This window comes from Macrosteles quadrilineatus, unplaced genomic scaffold (assembly GCF_028750875.1).
Source record: "Macrosteles quadrilineatus isolate MER2022 unplaced genomic scaffold, UCM_ALF_1.0 Scaffold_2__2_contigs__length_208266976, whole genome shotgun sequence".
NCBI classification, from domain to species: Eukaryota; Metazoa; Arthropoda; class Insecta; order Hemiptera; family Cicadellidae; genus Macrosteles; species Macrosteles quadrilineatus.
In genome coordinates, this window is record NW_026542595.1 from 160,310,528 (window position 1) to 160,332,748 (window position 22,221).

The 22,221-nt window shown below is 32.7% G+C and overlaps 1 protein-coding gene across 1 annotated transcript in view; it reads right to left on the reverse strand.

Annotated features, from left to right (window-relative positions):
* Window positions 1–8,436: 8,436 nt before the first annotated feature.
* LOC128986419 (galectin-8-like) overlaps window positions 8,437–22,221 on the reverse strand; it is a 71,586-nt gene continuing 57,801 nt past the window's right edge. The window contains exons 9-12 of the mRNA XM_054406786.1: window positions 11,790–11,816; window positions 11,327–11,362; window positions 9,736–9,784; window positions 8,437–8,677 (exon numbers count right to left, since the gene is read on the reverse strand). Of these exons, the coding sequence (XP_054262761.1) occupies window positions 9,740–9,784; window positions 11,327–11,362; window positions 11,790–11,816 (108 nt within the window). The 3' untranslated portion in view covers window positions 8,437–8,677; window positions 9,736–9,739. The remainder of the gene's footprint in view (window positions 8,678–9,735; window positions 9,785–11,326; window positions 11,363–11,789; window positions 11,817–22,221) is intronic.

Genomic DNA, 22,221 nt, shown 5'->3' on the forward strand with positions numbered 1-22,221 from the left:
ATGACTTGTATCTTGATAGGTACTCTGGTTTTCACGGAGAAGATTGCGTAAAATGCCATCTTGAGTGTTACAGACAAAGGGAAAGACAGACAGACAGACAGACAGACAGAAATAGAGATAAGACTCGTTTCTGCTTCTTTAATGTATAAAACGTAAAAATAATCTAAAAGTATATAATTCTGAGCAAAGTACAGACAAAACTCTAATTTTATTTATATAGATACTGTATCGCTCAATCAGAAAATATAAATTTGATTATATCTTGGATATGGAATTTAGTTTTATAGATATATTTACTTAATTTTAATTACGTTATTCAATTTGTTTTGACCTAAGAACATTCATTGAAATACCAGTTTCCATTTCATTCAAGCACACAGCTAAATCACGACCAACACAAATTGTTCAAAAAATGGAGTTATTTATCATCGATTTATAGCCAAACGATCTTGCTTGCCTCAACAGTACTTTCTTAATTATTTGCAAATACTCACAAATTAGGCTATCCAATGACCTATTAATTAATAAAATCGGTTCAGTAGAACTGTAGATTTAATTGTACAAAGCTTAACAACAACAAATTTAATTCAGTATTTTCTCACTACTATAAATTTGGAGGTTGCTTGACGTTTTTGCAAAAAACTTGGAAATGGCGAGGAAATCGACCAAAGTGGAAGGTGATATTCTGAAAGATAATAAAATTTCCCACAAATTACTATTATGTATTTCTTGAAAATACTCAATACAGGCAGCCTTAAGTTGGCTACAAATATAAAATTGGAAATATAAACGTAGAAAAATAAACGGTATTAGCATTCTGACACATACTTTCTCCCATAAGTTCGTCCACAACCTTTATCATGTGTAAGCAGTGAGAGTAAATATACGGAAATGGGATTAGTAAAATTTTGATCAGAATTTAAATAACTATAACATACTAAATTTTTATCACAATCGTTCGGGCCATTTTGTGAAAATCCGATTTTTCCGTTATTTTATGGGGTTTTATGGGAAAATAACATAATTTACAATAACTTTTGAACCGTAATTTTTACAGAAATGGGATTTATACCATTTTGTATAGAATATAAAGGACTATAACATACTAAATTTTTATCAAAATCGTTCGGGCCGTTTTTGGGGAAATCCTATTTTTACGTTATTTTATGGGGTTTTATGGGAAAATCCTCATTAAAAATCAAAATTTATAAAAACATTTAAAAAAAATATTAAAATTGTAAAGATTATAACATACTATGTTAAATAAAAACCGAATGATTTCCAAAATCCTATTTTTTGTTTTTTATGGGGTTTTTATGGGAAAATAACATAATTTATCATAACTTTCGAACCGTAATTTTTAGAGAAATGGGATTTGTACAATTTTGTTTAGAGTTTAAAGGGCTACAACATACTAAATTTTTATCAAAATCGTTCGGGCCATTTTGAGAAAATTCGATTTTTCCGGTTTTTTTATGGGAAAATTCCCATTAAAAATCAAAATTTCAAAAAAATTAAAAAAAACACCTGGAGATACCATGGATTAGAACCTACATACCAAATTTCATCGAAATCGGACCACAGGTGTAGTCTCTAGCTCTGTACACATCCAGACACACACACACAGACATCACTTTAAAAACCACTTTTTTGGGTTCAGGGGGACCCAAAACGAATATATCCACTCAAAACTCAAACTCGAAAATTTTGACGAAAACAATACTTTCTCCATATACTATGGTATAGGGGGAGAAAGTAAAAGGAGTTTTAAATGTATTATTTTTTATTTTTATTTTTTTCACCTCAAATATCTAATAAAATCAAACTTGCAAATCTACGCAAATTAGGCTTTCCAACGACCCATTAAGTAACAAAATCGGTCCGGTAGACGTCTAGATTTAGTTGTACAAAGTTTGACAAAAATATATCTAATTCAGTATTTTCTCACCACTATAAATTTGGAGATCACTTAGATTATTGCCAATATCTTTTAAATGGAGAGGAAATCGACCAAAGTGAATGTGATATTCTGAAAGAGAATAAAATTTACTACAAATAACTACTATGCAATTCTTGAAAATACTTAATAAAGGCAGCCAAAAGCTGGCTATAAATAGAATCTTGAAAACAGAAACTTGAAAAAAGCAGTTTTTAATGTATTTTTGTTATTTTTACTTTTTCATCACAAATATTTAATAAAATCACAATTTTATAATTATTTGCAAATCTACATGAGTAAGGCTTTCTAATGACCTATTAATTAACAAAATTGGTCCAGTAGAAGTCTAGATTTAGTTGTACAAAGTTTAACAAAAATATCCCAAACTCAATATTTTCCCATTATTATAAATTCGGAGGTTGCTTAGCTTTTTTGCAAATAACTTTAAATGGTGAGGAAATCGACCAAAGTGGAAGGTGATATTCTGAAAGGGAATAAAATTTCCTACAAATTGATACCATACACTTCTTGGAAACACTAAAAAAGGCAGCTAAATTCGCACCCAAATAAAAAGTGTCAAAAACACTGTTTTCAATGTATTTCTTATGGAAAACATGTTTTTTTGAAGTTTTTCACCATAAATCATAACAAAAACAAACTTTCATAATTATTTGCAAATCTACACGATTTAAGCTTTCCAACGACCCATTAATTAATAAAATCGGCCCAGTAGAACTCTAGATTTAGTTGTACAAAGATTTTTAAAACTGAATTATATATAGAATAGATGTGTGTGATTAAATGTACTAATTTCATCTTTTACATTGACAGAAAAGCATAAATATCTAACATTTCTTCTCTCACAAAAACTGCAATAACTTTGAACATACCACTACATTGTAGGCAAAGCGGCCTCAAATATTGAAGCCGGCTCAGATATGAGACCGCATCCACCCACAGACAGTCGCACTTAATGTGCGGTGCTGCTTTGATGAAACACTTAACAAACAGACTCGGTATCATGTGACACTATACACCACAGCTGACCACACAATCAAATTAACAAATACCTCGACAATAGTAAAGTTTAACCAAGAATTAATTCTTGTAATGAAAAAACTGAAAGCTTGCAATGATAATGAAAACGTTACAGTTTCCTACTTGCAGAATCTTTGAAAATACCCAACAAATTAAATAATAAGTTTTAGTTTTGTAGGCCTACTTTAACATTATAGCTTGGTATTATTAATTTAAAGTTGCTTTATAGCGTAATAATATTAATACGCAAGCAGTTTTCTTTTCACAGTCATAACTCGATAACGGCTTGACGGATTTTAACGTTTGAGGTGGCAAATTAAAGGTATTTTCACGCAGATGTGCAAATACGTCTCAGAATATTAAGAAAGGGCATCACTTAAGTACAGGTAAGGGCTAAAGTTTGGGAACGGCGGCGCTATCTGTTGAGATTATATCAAACCATCAAACTCAATTACCTTTGTTTAAAACTAAACATATGGACGTAGTTTGAAATAGTATTTAAGTTTTACCACAGACTGCAGGACTTATTACTTCCAGAGCAAAGCCGAAATTTTATATTTTTATTTAAACATCTGTTAACTAAGTCTGGTTTATAAATAAAGAGTTTCCTAGCAAGACCTGACAACAAATCCTTATACAGGGTGTCCCTTTACTCTCTGGACATATGTATATGGCGTTATTCCTTAGGTCAAGACAAACACATTTCACCATAGGAACATGGGCCTGTGGTGCCTAGTTTACCGACTGTCGGTATTTATGTGTTTTTTACAAAAAAAAAAACCAAAACTAATAACTCCTAAACGCTTTGAGATACAGCGTTGATATTTTGCAAAAATGTTTATCTTATTAAGACCTATTATCGTTAGAAATTATACTAAAAAATCATTAACCGTTTCATAATGGTGGCCATTTAAAATATTTGATGCCAAATTTCACGAAAACCGTTAACTTAACAAACAAATTGCATGAGACAAAAAAGTTTGTAAACTTTATGTAGTTTCCAATGATACCTTATTTGTTAAGATTGGATAAATAATAACAGAGTAACGTGTTGTTTTCGTAATGTATTACCACTTTTCTCCATTTAAACAATGCTAATACTCCTTTTACATTGTCTAAATATCTTTACAATCATCTGTTTAGTCCTGAATGTGAGCAAAATGAATAGTTACACATCAGAGGAGTATTGTGATATGGTAATTGTAAAGATATTTAGACAATGTGAAATCCAATCTTAACAAATAAGGTATCATTAAAAACTACATAAAATTTACAAACTTTTTTGTCTCTTGCAATTTTTTTGTTAAGTTAACGGTTTTCGTGAAATTTGGCATCAAATATTTTAAATGGCCGCCATTTTGAAACGGTTTATGATTTTTTAGTATAATTTCTAACGACAATAGGTCTTAATAAGATAAACATTTTTGCAAAATAACAACGCTGCATCTCAAACCGTTTAGGAGTTATTAGTTTTTTTGTAAAAAACTCATAAATACCAACATTTGGTAATCTAGGCACCACAGACCCATGTTCCTATGGTGAAATGTGTTTGTCTTGACCTAAGGAATAACGCCATATACATATGTCCAGAGAGTAAAGGGACACCCTGTATATAATACGTGAAGGCGATTTCTACGAAACACTACTCCTCCATTAATAATGGACGGATTTTTACAAACGATGTGTCAAAATTAAGTATTTTTTGTGTAGACGCCCCGTTTCACGAATTCATGTAATAATATTCCTCGGGCATTGCCCCACAGGCCATCAAAATACCATTGTATTTCTTATGAAGAAAAGATTTTGTTTACTTAAACAGACAAATAATTTGTAAAAGTGCACTAGTAGTTTGTAAAAGTTGAATTTATTTACCTTGCATCATATTTTACTGAATTATGTAGTTTTGGTTACAGTTTGGTGTGATTAAGTGAATGTTTGAAAGTTATTATTCACAGTGCAGTTACCTGTTTCATTACCATATTATCATGTTATTTACAATGTGTACTTATCAAAATTCTTTTGTAGTGTTTTCTGTTGATTGGTTAACTTTTGTATTTTATCTAAATTTAAAATTAAATGCCACCAGTAAGACGAAGAACTTTGAGTGGCTGGAGGGAACGCAAACATGACCGCTTGCATCAACCTCCCAATTTGACGGATACAGAGTGGCAGTACCGCCGTGGTGATACAATCTCGGACAAATTAACGTTAAATGTTTACATTGTGGTGGCTAAACATTTTAAGCAAGAAAAGACTGGCCGAGACAGTTCAATTTTTACTCTTTGTTGCCATAAACGAAAGGTTCGTTTACCTCATTTGCGGAATTCAACATACCTTCAGGAACTTATTGGAAACTCCCAATCTGAAATCAGGGCTGTGAGGCTTGGATCCAGAAATTATCTGGATAACATTTGTCAATTCAATTCCGCATTTGCCATGGTCAGCTCTGAAGCTCGTTTTGACGAAATAGTCACACAGGGATATACAATTTCAAGATCCATGACATGTTTTACCACCGAGTAGGTAATATAATTCCTCAAGAAGGTCATGATCCTGAATACGCACAGATCTATAAGTACGACATTGGCACTGGAACCCAACAGCGCATGTAAATAATTCAAACAAAAAATGTAATGAACAAATTTGCAGGAAATAGGGTCACAATACCAACCCATTTGCCTAATATTTTAAAACTGTGGCAGAAATTTGTGGGGACCAGAGCTCAGAGGAGTCAAGTTAGATTGTTATATGCATAGTAAGAGACAAAAGAACTGACTTCCCTCGCTACAATGATGCTACCTGTATAGATGTCGCAGCTATTTAAAAGCCGGAAATAGCGCCCCACCTGGCCAAATAAATCTTGGTTTTTTTTATTAAAAAAAACTAATAGTGTTAAAAGAGAACCCGGTCTCCTGTAGATACGTCGTTAAACCCACTCTTATGTTCCCAACCGGAGACTTAGGTTGGAGCACCTAATTTAAACACGCCTAAAACTGAACTTATCGTAAAAACTATTTAACAATGCTATCGTCCGTGTCGAACTGGTTGGCGTCAAGAGTGGGGTATAGCTTGCTACATTAGGTCTGAAAAGCTCACTTTACAGTGTGTGGTTGACATCACACGCACAGAGAGAGGGCAAGAGGGCACCCGCCTACAGTACATAAGAGATAACCAAAGCAGTATGATAACGGATCTATATTCAAATATTGTACCTTATATTACTTTTATAATTTTTTTCACATTACTAAAATCAGTCATAGAAATTACTTTAGAGTGACTCTATGGTTGAGGTTTTGCTGTTAATGTTTTTTGTTCTTCATTATTTTATTACATGTTGCAGTTTTTCTCGATTTCAAGCAACAGGTTATCTAGTTTAAAATTACTAGAGGTCGTCCAGTGGTCGAAAACTTGACAAAAAATAATGTAATGTACAGATTTTTCTATTTTTACCCCACGCTGTAAATAAAACATGTGATCATTGCATAGCAGTATTCCATGTGTCTTGATTTTCTGTTTATATATTATTGTTATTTCGTCACCAGAATGGCAACCCATAAAACCCATGTTATTTTTATTTTTCATTTTTGTGGGCTATTATTTTGAACATGTTTTAATTTATAAAGGCATTCTGCACATCTACAGGAAAATATCTTTCTAACAGTATAAGTAGATTTTCCCTGTGATGCACACGAGCTGGGGAAAAGGTTTTAAAGAAACATCCTTGCCTATTACCATATAGATAATTTAAATTATTACTTATTGATGTCAGTTATACCATATTTGAGTTGTATTATATATATATGTCCGTATTAGAATATCCCAAACAGGTTTTTGACCTAAGGACGATTGTTTCATGGTTAAATTTTTGCCAAATAATGTGTAAGATACCTAATCTAAGTTATCTTAATGTTAATCTGAGTAATCTTTGTAAAGCAATATGAAACAATGAAGATTTTCAGATTCGTGAGTTGGCATAACTTATTACTGGGTGCGATGATGAAAACAAAATTATTTATTACAAGCCATTCAGCCACCAAGAATATTACTTCATAACATACCCTTCCATAACTGACATGTAAGAACAAACTTCCTGTCAGTTACAGAAAATATGAATTCTACCAATCATCTGAAGAGCTCTTCTAGTCTCCTATACTGAGACATAGGGGACCAGGCTAAGTTTAGGACACTCATGTAATGCAGATGCAATTTGGTCTAAGACACGTCGAGCAGAGTGGGTAGGAATACATTCACTACAATAAACTATTTTATGCTTCTACTTATCTTATACGTCTTTCTTAAATATCTTTTAACACAACTTCTCTTTAAAACTTCCATAACACCGCTCTGCTCTCTATGGTTTACAAGAATGTCAAGTTGAACAACGATATAGCATTTATCTGGATTTAAATATGACTTTTATTGTGACTATCAGAATTATCTTAAATATTTGGAAATGATAGTATGTTCTAAATAAAATTAGGTACATACCATACAAAATATTAATATCTCTAGGGAAATCATTAGAAATTAACAACCTTCCACCTTAGACCTTAGACTTTGGCCAAAACAAAACACCAGTAAATGGGTTCATTATACTTAAACCAAAAAAGGTACCTACAATACCAACTCATATTAAGTAGATTTAACTTTAGGGGTGTTTAATATTGTTTCGATATACCTATACTTATTTAGATACTCTTCAAAGTTAAGTATTATACTTATGCATTCCTTTATACCAATACACCCAAACCTTTGACCAACAAGAATCGTTCCTTTGATAAGGCAAACTAAATAATATATTTCTTTTTGCCTTTCATCGTTAGTATTCATAAAAAGCTTCGAAAAGCTTATATGAAACCTCGTTAGATGTCAGCTTAAGCTGGCAAACCAGAGGAACAACTTCACAAACAGCGATGCATCTAAAGGGCCCGATATACCCTAAAATATATACGATTATAACTATTTTATTAAAGGATCAACATAAAAGCGAACCACATTCCACTCACAAAGTAACCACGCCAAACATTGCGTGGCTTGGTGAGTTGTTTGATGACGAAGTTTACTTTACTCGTATAAGTAATTTTCATGTATATTGAAGTCACATTCACTACCAGGTGACACAAGGCATACCATTCAAAAGAGAGTCATGAAGGTAGGTAACGTGTTAAAGTTTAAACATTATAGACAAGCCGCAGCAAACCTGCAGACTAATCCAATTTCCATTTACCTGGATTGGATTTTAATTGAATCTATTTCAATAACATTGGGTCTAAAAACTACCTAGGTTTACAGGGAGGTTAATAAACTGTGTTTTGGTAAAAAATTAACAGCTCGGTATAAACTAATTAGATTTTTCAAAATTTTAAACTTCTTGTACCAGTATTACATATTACATATTACAACTCAGGTAATGACGATAACAACTCATGTGTAAATGAACGTAAACTATTTGTGTTTGCCAATTCGTATTTATATTTCTGTACAATGTAAGTGTGAGTTCAAACCAATCATTTCTTGTTTACATCAACACGAGTGACATATCCTGATATGTTCAGTAATGCCTCACATCAACACTGGACTAAGGTCAATTTCCTGTTAACATTTCCTCCATCAAAACCCCCTTGTGTTGGCCAATTTTCTCTCCCTGGGTTCGTTGTTTGTCTCACACCAACACATCTATGGCTTCTGGTTTCCTGTCCCCTGTAAACCACGCAAGACAAATTAAGTTAAATTGCCAATATGGAATAGTATAACAAACATATTTACGGTACTACGTCATTTTCTATCTTTAAGTTTCTATAAAACTTTTACAAAAAAATACTCTATTACCTTTTCCGTAGCAACAAACCTAGATACTCATTATACTAATGTTATTTTAATAGAGAATAAATCTGATATTTTTTTGGATATATTATATTTTTAACATAATCAGGCAAATGAAAATTCCCTTAGTCTGCAGGTTTGCTGAGTTGGGGTATTATATTGCTACAATTTTTTTACTGTTAAAATTTTGTCAAATTTTTTTAACAAAACTGAAAATGGTAATCAAATAAAACAGTTACAATAATAAAACAAAGGAAACGGAAGTTTGACATAGTTGAATGAAAATGCGTCACTTTAAAATATTTTCCTACGCTTACCTGACAAAGGGTGATTTGTTTGCACTGATTATATCACGCAAAGTAGTTATTTGCTGCATGTACTTACTTTTACCACACTCCTTTTACTTATACGTCACTAATTATTCTTTTTGCCGCACTCCAGTATTCCAAACAAACAACACAAAACTGTATGCTTCTTATTAAACACTTAATACGCTTAGGAAAGCACTTTGGAACACTTAAAGATACTACGACTACAATCAGCCAGTGCAGCGTTTCCAATTTATTTCAACGTTTGAATTTAACCTGGCCTAAAAACGTGTTGTATAGTGTTTGAAAAACAATTATTTATTTGCTTTATGGTAACTGTAGGAATAAATATAATGTGTACCAAATAAGTATGTGTAAAATGTGTAAATATAAGTATAATGTGTTACGTGAGCTAGTGCAAAGCCTTTGCTGCACTCGAGTAAACATATATCTCATTTGCAGTAAAGTGCCACTTTTCTCACTAGCTAAATATATTACTATTGTAAACATAAGAATCGTTGAATAAAACATATCTGTAAATGAAAAAGAAACATAAAATTACATTAAGGGGTTAAGAAAAAAAATTAAAATAAATTACAACAAGTAGTATGTAGTATTTAAACTGACCTGATTAAATGGCACTACTCCATGCTGGTTCAGGTACAGGTACATTAGCCTGTAATATTGAGCTACCATTAAATTACCAATAAAATTATAATCATTTATGAATTGGTTATAAATATATTTTCTTATAGATTTTGTGTATATTAACAATTTTAACTTGAAATAACTTAAATCAGAAATTCGTTTACCTCCGCTGATTTCAATTAATTGATGTTTTAAATTTAGAAGATGGTAACGCACAAAAAGTTGCACTGTCCTGTATCAATAACAATTAATCTTCGTATATTTTATTTCAGGAATTATTAACAAGAATTGTTTAGAATTAGGTGTCTCCAATCATAGTAACATTTTAAAGCAATTGTAACGTATATTTACAATAATAATGTTCAATAATTTTTGAAAAGACGATTTGAAAAAATGACAAATTTAAAACAGATTCTCTACAGATAGGCTAATATTGTACAACTTTTAAATAATTAAAAAGTTACTCAATGGATTGAATAAAATGTATATCTTTCTTAATCCATAAAAAAACTTCCCATCTTAGGTGTTTCCAAATCAAATTTGAAAAGGCTACTTCTTTAAGGCTTGTTCGTAAACAAACGTCCTAATAATAAAATGTCAAGGGTCACATGAGGTATTAAAAAGTCTGTCATGTAATTTAGGAACACTCCTTAATTGTATTTGTTTATATTTATCATCTCTGTATAACCCTGAATAAACGTGGTAAAAACCTTTAGTAGACTAAGGCCCTTCACTTTTTGAGCGAAGTAAGCGAAGCTCTTACATTCCTGTTTTTTCACATACCCCTGAACGGCTGAAGTGAACAGCATGAAATTTAGAAACCTCATAGTAACTAACTATAGGAAGGTATGTACCTGAAATACTACAAAACGGACTAAAGATATATTCTCTAGGCGATTTGTTTTATTGAACATGGATCTTAAGGGTTTATTGGTCGCTATGACATTATTTGCAGGAGAACAATAAAAAGTGAATAAAAGAATGTAACATATGTACGGAAACGAATCATCTAAATTAGCACATACAAAATACAGAACAAAAAAGAAGAACGATTAATTGGATTAATATAGTAATCATACAGTAATTTACTACAAAATGAATAACTATTTAGGCTAATTCACCTTTGACTTTCCAAATAGCCATTTCATTTTAGTAAACCAAATATACCATTGACTTGGGATACTGCAAGTAGACATCGCATTGACTTGGCTCACACCAGAGAGGCCAGTTTCTCTATGGGTTCTCTATGCTGATTCAACTGAATGAACTCGATTCTTTCTTTTTACGATTAGATCTGCCAATAAACCTATGACACTAGGACCTTACATAAAATAATAAGAAAATAATACTTAAAATAATAATACATAAAATAATATTATTTTATTTTTAAATAATATTATTAGAGGTCTGCCAGCCAGACTTGTTATCTTAAAATCAGGTTAAAAAGGTACCTACGGATACTGCAGTAAAAAGATTTCTTTTTAAAGGTATTTTAGCCAAATCGAGCCTAAATTCATCTTATAAAATCTTTTCATGAAAACTATAAAAATGATTTCCTGAACATACTTACATCTTTAATAATTATTTCACCATGCTGTTCCTCATTCTGTAAAATTAAAGAATTAATGTAATAGTAAACCTTTTGAGTCTTATATCGTGTATAATATGAATCTAAAAATAACGAAATGCGTAAAATATTGATCTAATGACATGTATCAGTTGTCAGTATGTTGATATGAGGTGTCAGTTTGTATTTTTTGAAATAAATTGCACTCTTCGTAGCATAATTATGAAAATAAGTTTTAATCGCAATCTGAATTATTCATAATAAATTGTTGATTCGTTTGCCATTTCATTGAAAAGTATTATTACAAGAATACTTTGTTTGTTTATCAAATGTTCGTTTTCATAAACTTACATATGACTTTTAGGCTGTTAATAATGTTTACGTTTACAAGACTTTCTTCTATTATATAATCATTATTTAAGGATAATTATAAATAGACTAATAACCAACTCAAATTGTTACTTACATAATCCTCTTCACGTATCCAGACTCCCTGCGAAGAAAACTTACAATGCATTTAAAAGTAAAAACTTATACACTAGTAAAATTAATTTAAAACATTAATTATTTGTAACATATTTACATTTATTCTGTTATACTAAATTACCCATTAAAATTTTCAAATGTGTAAATATTGCTCTATAGAATACACCCACCCCCACCAAACCTTAAGAGGCGGATTTCTAGTTCTAAATCTATATATTTAATACGCTAGGAATATTTTTGTCATAATTGTTTTGGAGCGGTGGTGCTACCGATCACCATGTCCAAAGTGTCGTTAGAAAGGTCTCTTAGCATGTAGTTTTGCCATCAAACAAAAAAACTTTGGAATTCCATCAGGGCTCTGCACCAGTGGCTTTCAAAGTTCCCATTTCATTCTTAGGGAGAAAATGTTTCTTTACATTTGAACAGATGAATACTTTAAAATTGACACTAATATATGAAACAGCTGGTTATACTAAAATTGGAGACATGTAGATTAGTTGGAAAGATTGTTGTTTCACTTTTTTTAAATCTATCTATATATCTTATCTTACTAATATTATAAATCTGAAAGTTTGTGAGTTTGTGTGTGTGTTTGTTGCTCAATCACGCATAAACTACTGGACGGATTGGGCTGAAATTTGGCATGATGATAGCTCACATTTCCGATTAACATTAAAGCATATTATTATCCCAAAAATCCTTTCGGGCTCCGCCCCAGTGGCTCTGTAGTTCCCCATGTTAACCTTATGGTTTTTCATATTTAAAAGGAATTAATGAATCTTAACAGCTGTTTCAATTAAACAAGTTGGTTCATAACAAAAATAGGATTTTAGAAAAAAATCCGGTTTTGATTTAACATAGTATGTTATAGTCCTTACAGTTTTGATATTTTTTATTTTTTAGAAATTTTCATTTTAAATGGGGATTTTCCATAAAACCCAATAAAATAACGGAAAAATGGGGTTTTCCCACAAATGGCCCCGAACGATTTTGATAGAAATTTAGCATGTGCTAGTCCTTTATATTCTGAACAAAATGGTACAAATCCCATTTTTGGAAAATTACGGCTCAAAAGTTATTGTAAATTATGTCATTTTCCCATAAAACCCCCATAAAATAACAGAAAAATTGGATTTTCCTAAAAATGGCCTGAACGATTTTGATAAAAATTTAGCATGTTATAGTCCTTTAAATTCTGAACAAAATTGTACAAATCCCATTTCCCTATACTTACTCTCAACACTTACACATGATAAAGGTTGTTGACAAACTTATGGGAGAAAGTATGTGTCAGAATGCTGATACCGTTTATTTAATTTATGACAACAGCTAATTTCCAACCAAAAGGTGAGTGAGTGTACGAACTTCAACCTGGAGGCGAGTTAGCGTAGCGAACGAGCTAACCTGAAGGCAAGTGAGCGCAGCCAACGAGCTCCAACCTTAAGGTGAGTGAGCGTAGCGAACGAACTTCAACCAGGACGTGAATGAGCCATGCGCATACTTATGAAGTTAAACGGGGCAAAGCCCGCGGGTACAGCTAGTCTATATATATAATCTATATATATAATACGCTAAGCCGTTTTTTGTGAACAGAACTCCTCCCTCATTTTTGGACCGATTTTGTTGATTAAAGTGTCCAAAGAATTGTCCTGATCTGCAGTTTTGCAAAGTATTTTTCGTTTTTTGATATCTTTATTAGTTTGGGCAGGATCTTCCATCAATGTTGGATTTTCTCCCATAAGATTAACATGGGGGAATCTACATATTTAATTGGAAACGTTGTCTCCACTAATTTGAAAGAACGGCTGGGCGTAGAAACTTGGTAGAGGTGTCCAAAGAAAGGCCTTGGTCTGTAGATGAGTTATCAAAAGAAAAACGAAGTCTTTTAAGATTTAATCTATCTCTAAAATATATATTCTTAAAGTGCACTGAGCAGCAGCCTAAAAAATCTATGTAACTTATCCATATAATATAGTTACAAAATGCTCAAACTCGAATTGTGACATTTATAATTCGGCTTGTATTTCTCCAACAGATAACTCATCTGCAGAAGAATCTTATTGTGCTCTTACTGTGTTTAATAACATCAAAACACAGAAATCTTGCCTAAAATGGTACCTATCTTGACAAATTATTCGCAGTGGCCTATATTACGGACCGTGGCACACTGGGTTGATAACATTATTGAAAAAACACAGCATTTTGGCTGTAAAAATGGTCCAATGAGTAAATACTATTTAAGCAGCTACTGTCATGACAGAAAGGTCATATTCCTTTTAAACTAGATCACATCATCCTTTATAAGGTATACGTTGATTAACAATGCATGTAAACCTCAATATTTATGTAACAGACAATTTACATTATTTTTTGCTATTTGGAAATGCCACATTACTATGCCATTCGCATTATTTGTTGCCAATGAAGCTGCACGACCATATGAATGAGGAGGCCCCTAACAGTTCAAGAATAAAAGTCAACTTCACTTAAAGTTATTATTTATTTTTTAAATCAAGAAACGGAATGTTTTGCTAAATGACATGACCAATGAATGTATGTGTTATTTGGTTAAATAAATGACTTATTGACTTTATTAAGTATATTCCACTACACCTAACATTACATAGAGAGATTATTGACAACTTTATGTAACTGATAAGGCTGAGACAACTAACTGACATCCCCCATTTCAAGGAATTCCAGCTTTAACAGTAACCCCGCAACCAATTTCTCAAAACTGTGCTGGAGGGTTATTCATTGGCATAGAAGTGCGATATAAACTGACGCGACGTGACGAAGGAAAAATCAAACTTACACTGTAATTGATATACTTCCCTTTGAAGTTAGAACGTGTCTTCCCAACAAACTTTTTTTTTTCAAATAAAATCATACATTAATCTGCATTAAACTGATGATCTCACGGAAGTGTTTAACTACAAAAGATTTACCAATAGGATTTTAATACTATTTAAAGGTTCTTCCAAAGGAAGAGATACCAGATAGCGTACTAACAACTCCGATGACATACAGTATGGGAAATATTTTATTCATTGAATTATCAACCATATTTGGTAACTAACGCAATTAATATCATTATTGTTAACACCTATTAATCTTTAAACAATGCTAAATGCTCAAAATATGTATAATTTCACTCAATTTTTCAGTTTGACAAATTAGCGTAAGCCTTGAAATTAACCGTCGATTTTGACTGGTTTCACCTAGTAGTTTTTATTTGCACAAAATCAAAACATAATAAAAATAAAACGTTCGACATAATGGAGACTATAAACGTCGACCAGGACGGCCAATAGGAGGAGGCCGACGAAATTTAACTGGTAGACGCGAACTAAATAGAAATAATACTATTGTCGTTGATAGCCGAATACAGCAAGCACCCTTCCGTGTTGGGTTTTAGTGTGATCTCCAACAGCCGCCTGAAGATTTCACATTCAACTTAGGACTGTTGGATAATCGCTGCATAAGCTGTTGATTTTGGAAGACAAGGAGGCGGGTAGAACTACATCAGAAACAGAAGAGCGGAGATATTAGATGAGTGGGGAATGCGTTGGGAGCAGAGTGTTTTATGTTAACCTTTTAAAGGTTAACGTTCGGACATATACCTAACATCAGTAAGAGACTAAAACAAGATTGGTAGATGGGCCATTATAAAACGCAGTTTGTCACAGGACATGGAACATTTGACGGCGAATTTGTTGAGATTTCACCTGGTGGAATTGGAAGTATGTAGATGTGGAGAAATAAAAACCTCGAGTAAAGTATTTATAAATTGTTTGCTTCGGGAGATAAATAAGAGAGAACAGGAATAAGTCTTGGATAAGAGAGGTCAAGAGATAAGAAAATAAAACATGATGAGTCACAAGGAATCAATTGAGACGTTTAGAAAAGTAGCTAGGGAAATAGGAAAAACCACGGACACATACAGGCTTTTAAATAAAAAAAAAACAAACAAAAAAAACCAGAATGAAAAGGAATGAAAACTTGCCCATGAAGGGAGGAGGAAAGGTTAAAGCGAATCTCAAAGATCCCTATCGCTCAGGGCAGAATGGGGAAGGGAGTCGTGCTGTTATGCTTTTGGACACATAATGTGTCTGGACGAGGACTGAAAGTGGCTGAATCCTCAAAAGAAAGAAGATTCTCACGGGGAATTGGCCTTGCAAATAAGTCCCAGACTTAAGCCAGGGGTGGTGGTGGGGACGAGGAGTTTGCTACAAACATTTACTGTCTTGGTTGAAATGGAATATTTACTATTTGAATTTGGGTTGGCGTAAGAATTATAATGAAAAAAACTAGAGAGCCTAGATAGTTTGATATACTAAAAAGAAAACTGATTTAACACTGTGCTGCATTTTTTAGTATTCATTAAAAGAGCAGATTTGCAAATTATGGAAACTTAGGAAAGTCATAGAACTCCACCAAGGAGAATAAATAGATATAATGTTTTTTTTTTAATTTTTTTTACTTATAATCCTTATTATGGACAAGCTAATGCAGCTATGGTAAGGCTACTTGTAGAAAAGACTATTTACAAGAAATGTTTATTATATCAATCTATTATGTAGGTACATCTTGAGTATTTCCATAATCTTTGAGTCGAATGTCTTAAAGTCATCAGAAATTATGACTGTTATTCGTTTTAAAATAACGCACCTCTAATACTTAGCAATTGCTCGAATTCGAGCATTAGGTACACTTGTTTAATTATTAATAGCACATCTATATATTTAATACACAGTTGTAACACTGTTTTCTCAGTAATTACTGGACCGATCCACAAGATCTATGTGTCAAATTAAAGCGAATGATACATAGATTTGCCGAACTTCATTAGAATTCACGTTTTTTCTAAGGGTTAAGACCTACAGCCCTTCAAAGGTTGAGTCAATACAATTCTTATTGAAGAATATAATTTACAGCTTATTTAATACTGTTGTAAATCATATGTCAGCTGTTTAATGTTTAATAGATTTGTTATTATTTTTATAACCTTACTTTCAGTATGTAATTATTAATCTAGGAGTTCCTGTACACACGATTTCAAAAAAGGAAAAGTGAATTTGTTAAAGTTGTATACCACAAAGTATTATTTGTAAATGTATATGAACGGTATTTGTATTTTTTAGTGTCAATTTTGTATTTTCGAAAAATGTGTTAGTTTTCCAGCAAAAGTGTTGCTGAAAGTGTTTCTGAAGGAATGTGTTGATTGAGTTTTCAAGGAAAAGTGTATTTGTTAAAGTTGTATACCACGATGTATTATTTGTAAATGTATTTGAACATTATTTGTACTTTTTAGTGTCAATTTTGTATTTTCGAATAATGTGTTAGTTTTCCTGCAAAAGTGTTGCTGAAAGTGTTTCTGAAGGAAAGTGTTGATTGAGCTTATGTTTGAGTATGGAACATGAAATTATAGCCATGGTAGGGGACGGAAACTGTTTGTTTCGATCAATATCATTTATTCTATACGGCCACCAGAATAACTATAGGGAAATTCCGTTTGAAAGTTGTCCAGAAAATTGTTAAAGAGTGGGAAAAATACAAAAGTTTTATCGTAGGCGATGAGTCTTTACTCAACATCAGTTTTTGACCGTCACCAATACCAAACTTTACTTTCCCGAGATGGCGAGTACGCTGGATACGTGGAACTACAATGTATCAGTGAGCTATACCCTAACTATTTATTTCGAGTACACAGGGAAGTTGCTGAAGAAACTGTGACTTATGACATTGGTTCTGGTGAAGAAGTATGTGACTTGATGTTTAATGGAAATGTTGACTCGGGTCATTAACTTACAGTGTTATAAGACTTTCTCATAATACCCAGGATGGAAAAAGTACACAAAGAAAAAGAAAAGGTAAAAAGTCATTAACTGAGCGTAAAGAGACAAACAGAACAAAAACACGCGTAGAAAACCATCGAACTAAAAAAGTAAAGAGCAGTGATAGTGTAAAATGTGCCCTGGAAGTTCCTAAAAAAAAAAACACCGTATCTTTTGAATCGGAATCATTAAATTGGATTTGTCACTACTGCAAATCTTTGAATTTCGAGTCAGAACAGACTAACAGGGACACAAATGCATTATCCTTATGTTGCCACAAGGGGAAGGTAAAATTAGTCCCTTATAAACATTCGGAGTTTATGGAGAATCTTATCAACGGGACTACATCAAATGTAAAAGAAACAAAAAAAAACTATCAAGAAACTATTTGAATAATATAAGATCATACAACTCAGCTTTTGCTATGGTGAGTTCCGAGTCTCACTTAGATGAATCAACCACTTCAATCACTTAGATGAATGGTGGTATATATAACGTTAAGATCCATGACTCCTTTTACCATCGGATTGGACCGTTAATACCCTCTAACATTGAACCAAAGTATGCCCAACTCTATATATACGACGTAAACACCGCTGTTACTCACAGAATAGGTCAAAGGTCCAATGTTGAATGCGATTAACTGCTGATGCATGATTTAAGTGAATATCTTTATTCCATCAATCCCTTCATATCTTCATTTAGAACTATGGCAGATATGTGTTGTAAATATGAATTTGAAATTCTTATGCATATAGTGGAGGACAAACTGTGTGACAGGAGACGCTACAACGATGCCGTTCAAACAGATGTGGCTGTTATATTCCGGTCAGAAGATGGTGCACCCCCTGGTGAGAGAAACTTAAGAGTATATTCAAGATCTAATGGTGTTCGTGAAATTTCTGTGATTGAGCCATCTTTAGACCCATTGGCCTATCCTCTGTTGTTCCCATATGGTGACTTTGGATGGAAACCCCAAACAGAACATGACCGTTTTAGTGTAAATCAACGTAAAAAAAACTACATTACTGCAGTAAGCATCCTATCAGCTTGCGATTCGTCCAGATTTCAGCCTATTGCATAGATTACAAAAACTCTACCTGCAATGGACAGTGGACATGTATTGTAGGATTGAGGGCACACGTTTAAACTATATTCGTTTCAATCAAAACAGCCTACGTGCTGATCTTTATCTGAATATTGCTGACTTTGTGCACAAAAGAAGTGGTCTTCAGGACGATGCTGTTGGAAAACAAATAATATTGCCTTATTCATTTATTGGATCTCCACGGAATATGCATCAACATTTTTTATTGCTGAAATTATTCCCGTGGCGAAGCACGGGCTTTTAACTAGTATTCATATATTGAGGGGTACATACACAGAGCATAGAATAAATATGCTCTTGATGGGTACATACTACTTGATCCCATCCTTTATGATATTAGTATATAACAAGCTGTTGGCCCATCCTGCGTCCAGGAGTCAATTAGTACATTATAACTGTAGATTATATATCAATATTATTGTCTATTGCTAATTCAAGCTTCGTTTAAGTAGTTCAAAATGTATTGTAAAGAAAAAATACGAAGATGAATAAAAACATGTGATCATTGTTATTTTCCCAAACTTTCCTTAAAAAGTCGAGTAGTAATTAATAGTAAAATACTTTTCATAAGCTTTCTTTTGAAGACTCGTGAGCTTCGATTCGTATACAGCAATGGTTATAGAATCTTACTTATTTCCTATTATCAATAACAAAATCAGAGTAAATAAACTAACCTCATAGTTCTATATACTATTTTTATATTCAATCAACTGTTAGTTATATCAAATTATATTGCCCTAAAAACACTTAAGATACTGCAAAAAATTAATTTGAAAATCTAGTATTTAACTATGTCTATTCAAATAATATCTCATCCTCTTACCGAATAAATGAACGAATCAATGATTATAGACACGCATAATAAAAATAAGTCAACCCTTCGCAGGTCATTTAATTTTCATCCAAATGCTGAATTTGTGTCGAAAACGCTGAATGTTTACGGCTGTTACGTTTAGCAAATGGTATTACAGTTTACCAAACGCATCAATCCCTACAAAAGCTAGAATATAATGTTAACATCGGCTGCTAGACTTTTAAAAATATAAAATTTAATTTCTAAAAAACTGAAGCCCTAAACTAAAATTATGGCTTCGACATTCCCTCGTTCTCAAAAGTATCTTTCTTTCAACAGAAAAAATCAAAACCGTTAAGTGTTTCATTCAGAATCGTAAATAAAAAAAACCCTGTCACGTTTTAATATATACGAGCTGTTGGCCCGACCTACGTACGGGAATTGAGTAGTCTATTAAAACTGTATATAGTGTGTCTATTAATAATTCAAGCATAGTTTAAGCAATTCATATTTCATTGTTAAGAAAAAGCTGCCAAGATGAAATAAAACATGTGATAATTGTTATTTTCCCAACCTTTACTCAAAAAGTCGATTAGTAAAATAATTTTCATAAGCTTTCTTAAAAGATTCGTGAGCTTCGGTTCGTATACAGCAATGGCTGTAGAATATTTCTTACTTCCCATAATCAATGACAAAATCCCAGAGTAAATACAATAACCTCATAGTTCTATAGAAAATCTTTTTATTTAACAAGCTGTTTGCACTAAAACAAAATGAATATTTTAAAGACTGTTCAATATAATAAATTAGAACATCTAGTATTTTATTATGTATATTTAAATAATCTTCATCCTCTTCAATAACAATAGTACAGAGTCATTGATTCGCGGACCGAGGAGCACACAATACCTGCTGTAATCGGTGGCCATATATCAAATTTGTAGGGGTAGGACCGAGGTATTAAACAAACCTATTATTATTATTATTATTATTATTATTATTATTATTATTATTGTCATAATACCTGCTCTAATCGGTGGTCATAAATCAAATTTGTAGGGGTAGGACCAAGGAGCACACAATACCTGCTCTAATCGGTGGTCATAAATCAAATTTGTAGGGGTAGGACCGAGGAGCACACAATACCTGCTCTAATCGGTGGTCATAAATCAAATTTGTAGGGGTAGGACCGAGGAGCGCACAATACCTGCTCTAATCGGTGGTCATAAATCAAATTTGTAGGTGTAGGACCGAGGAGCGCACAATACCTTCTCTAATCGGTGGTCATAAATCAAATTTGTAGAGGTAGGACCGAGGAGTGCACAATACCTGCTCTAATCGGTGGTCATAAATCAAATTTGTAGGGGTAGGACCGAGGAGCGCAGAGGCACATAGCGCTCCTCGGTCCTACCCGTGCAAGGGGCTAATTCCCTATTTATACGTATTAAAAGAGATAATGGCTGGGTCGACCCTGCAAGTAAATCCCATTAGTGGCACCTCGCTGAAAACATCGCTTAAAAATGAAAATTTAAGGATTAATTTTAAAGTACAGTATGAATATTTTAACAGAGACAATGCAAGATACTGTATCCGAAGATCGAACTACTGTAGATCTGTTTGTAGTGTACTGTAGATTCGAAGAAGTTATCTTAAAAACAATTTTTTTTTCTCATACGTAAATCAGCCCTTTTGTGCAGTATAAATACAAATGTTAGATTATTTGCGACAGTTTCTGAGTTTTAATTTGCTTTCTGCGTTTTAAAATTATCAAATGATGCACAGTATTTTGTTTTGTAGGTATAGTTTGAAAAATTTTAAAATAGCTTTGAAGGCATGAAGACTATTGCTTATAGCATGCACAATTCTACGAAATTTATCTTGATCCTCGCTCCTCGATTCAGCCTTCGTCCTGCGGAAACACCTGAAATTTTCTGGCGGCTGGAACACTTTGAATACAAGCTCTATGTGTATGATAAGAAGGTTTTCAAGAAATTCTCATGAAATTCCACCAGGTCTGTTCTGCCCCTTTGGCTCAAAGCCCCTATAATATCCTTATTTAGAAAAGATTTGTTTACATTTGAACAGATGAACATACTATATTTAAATTTCACACGATTAACTAAAGAAACAGATGGTTGAATTAAATAGGCTAAACTCTTTGACTATTAATACAACTTCTGTATCCAATAGTCAATGCTAAAATTAAAATAGTACTTGACTTATTTTGTGGCTTGAAAAAAATGCGTTCTACAGCATAACACTATACGCTAATAACAATGTCGCAATTATGCAATTGTAGATGAGGGTTACTCTATAAACCGAGTTCACATTTTGATCGATTATGAAAAGTAATAGCGGTTGAAGTGAATTACAAATTCTTTTTGAGTAGGTATTTTTTTGTGTTGAGAATTTGAATACAATCCTCCCGGACCTTCAGGGTCATTGATGTTCGCTGAGGGACGATGGACGGCGTCAATCATTTGATCGTCTAATTGTAAGTTCAGCGGCCGAGCCACTCCCTTTACTACATTTATAGCTTATTGCCTGCCTTAATCTTTCTGTATAATAACTAACATGTGTTTAATTTATTATTGTGATTTTTTAAATACTAGATGTCGAAACTCGACCAAAAATATGTAATGTACAGACTCTTTATTTTCACCCCACACTGTAA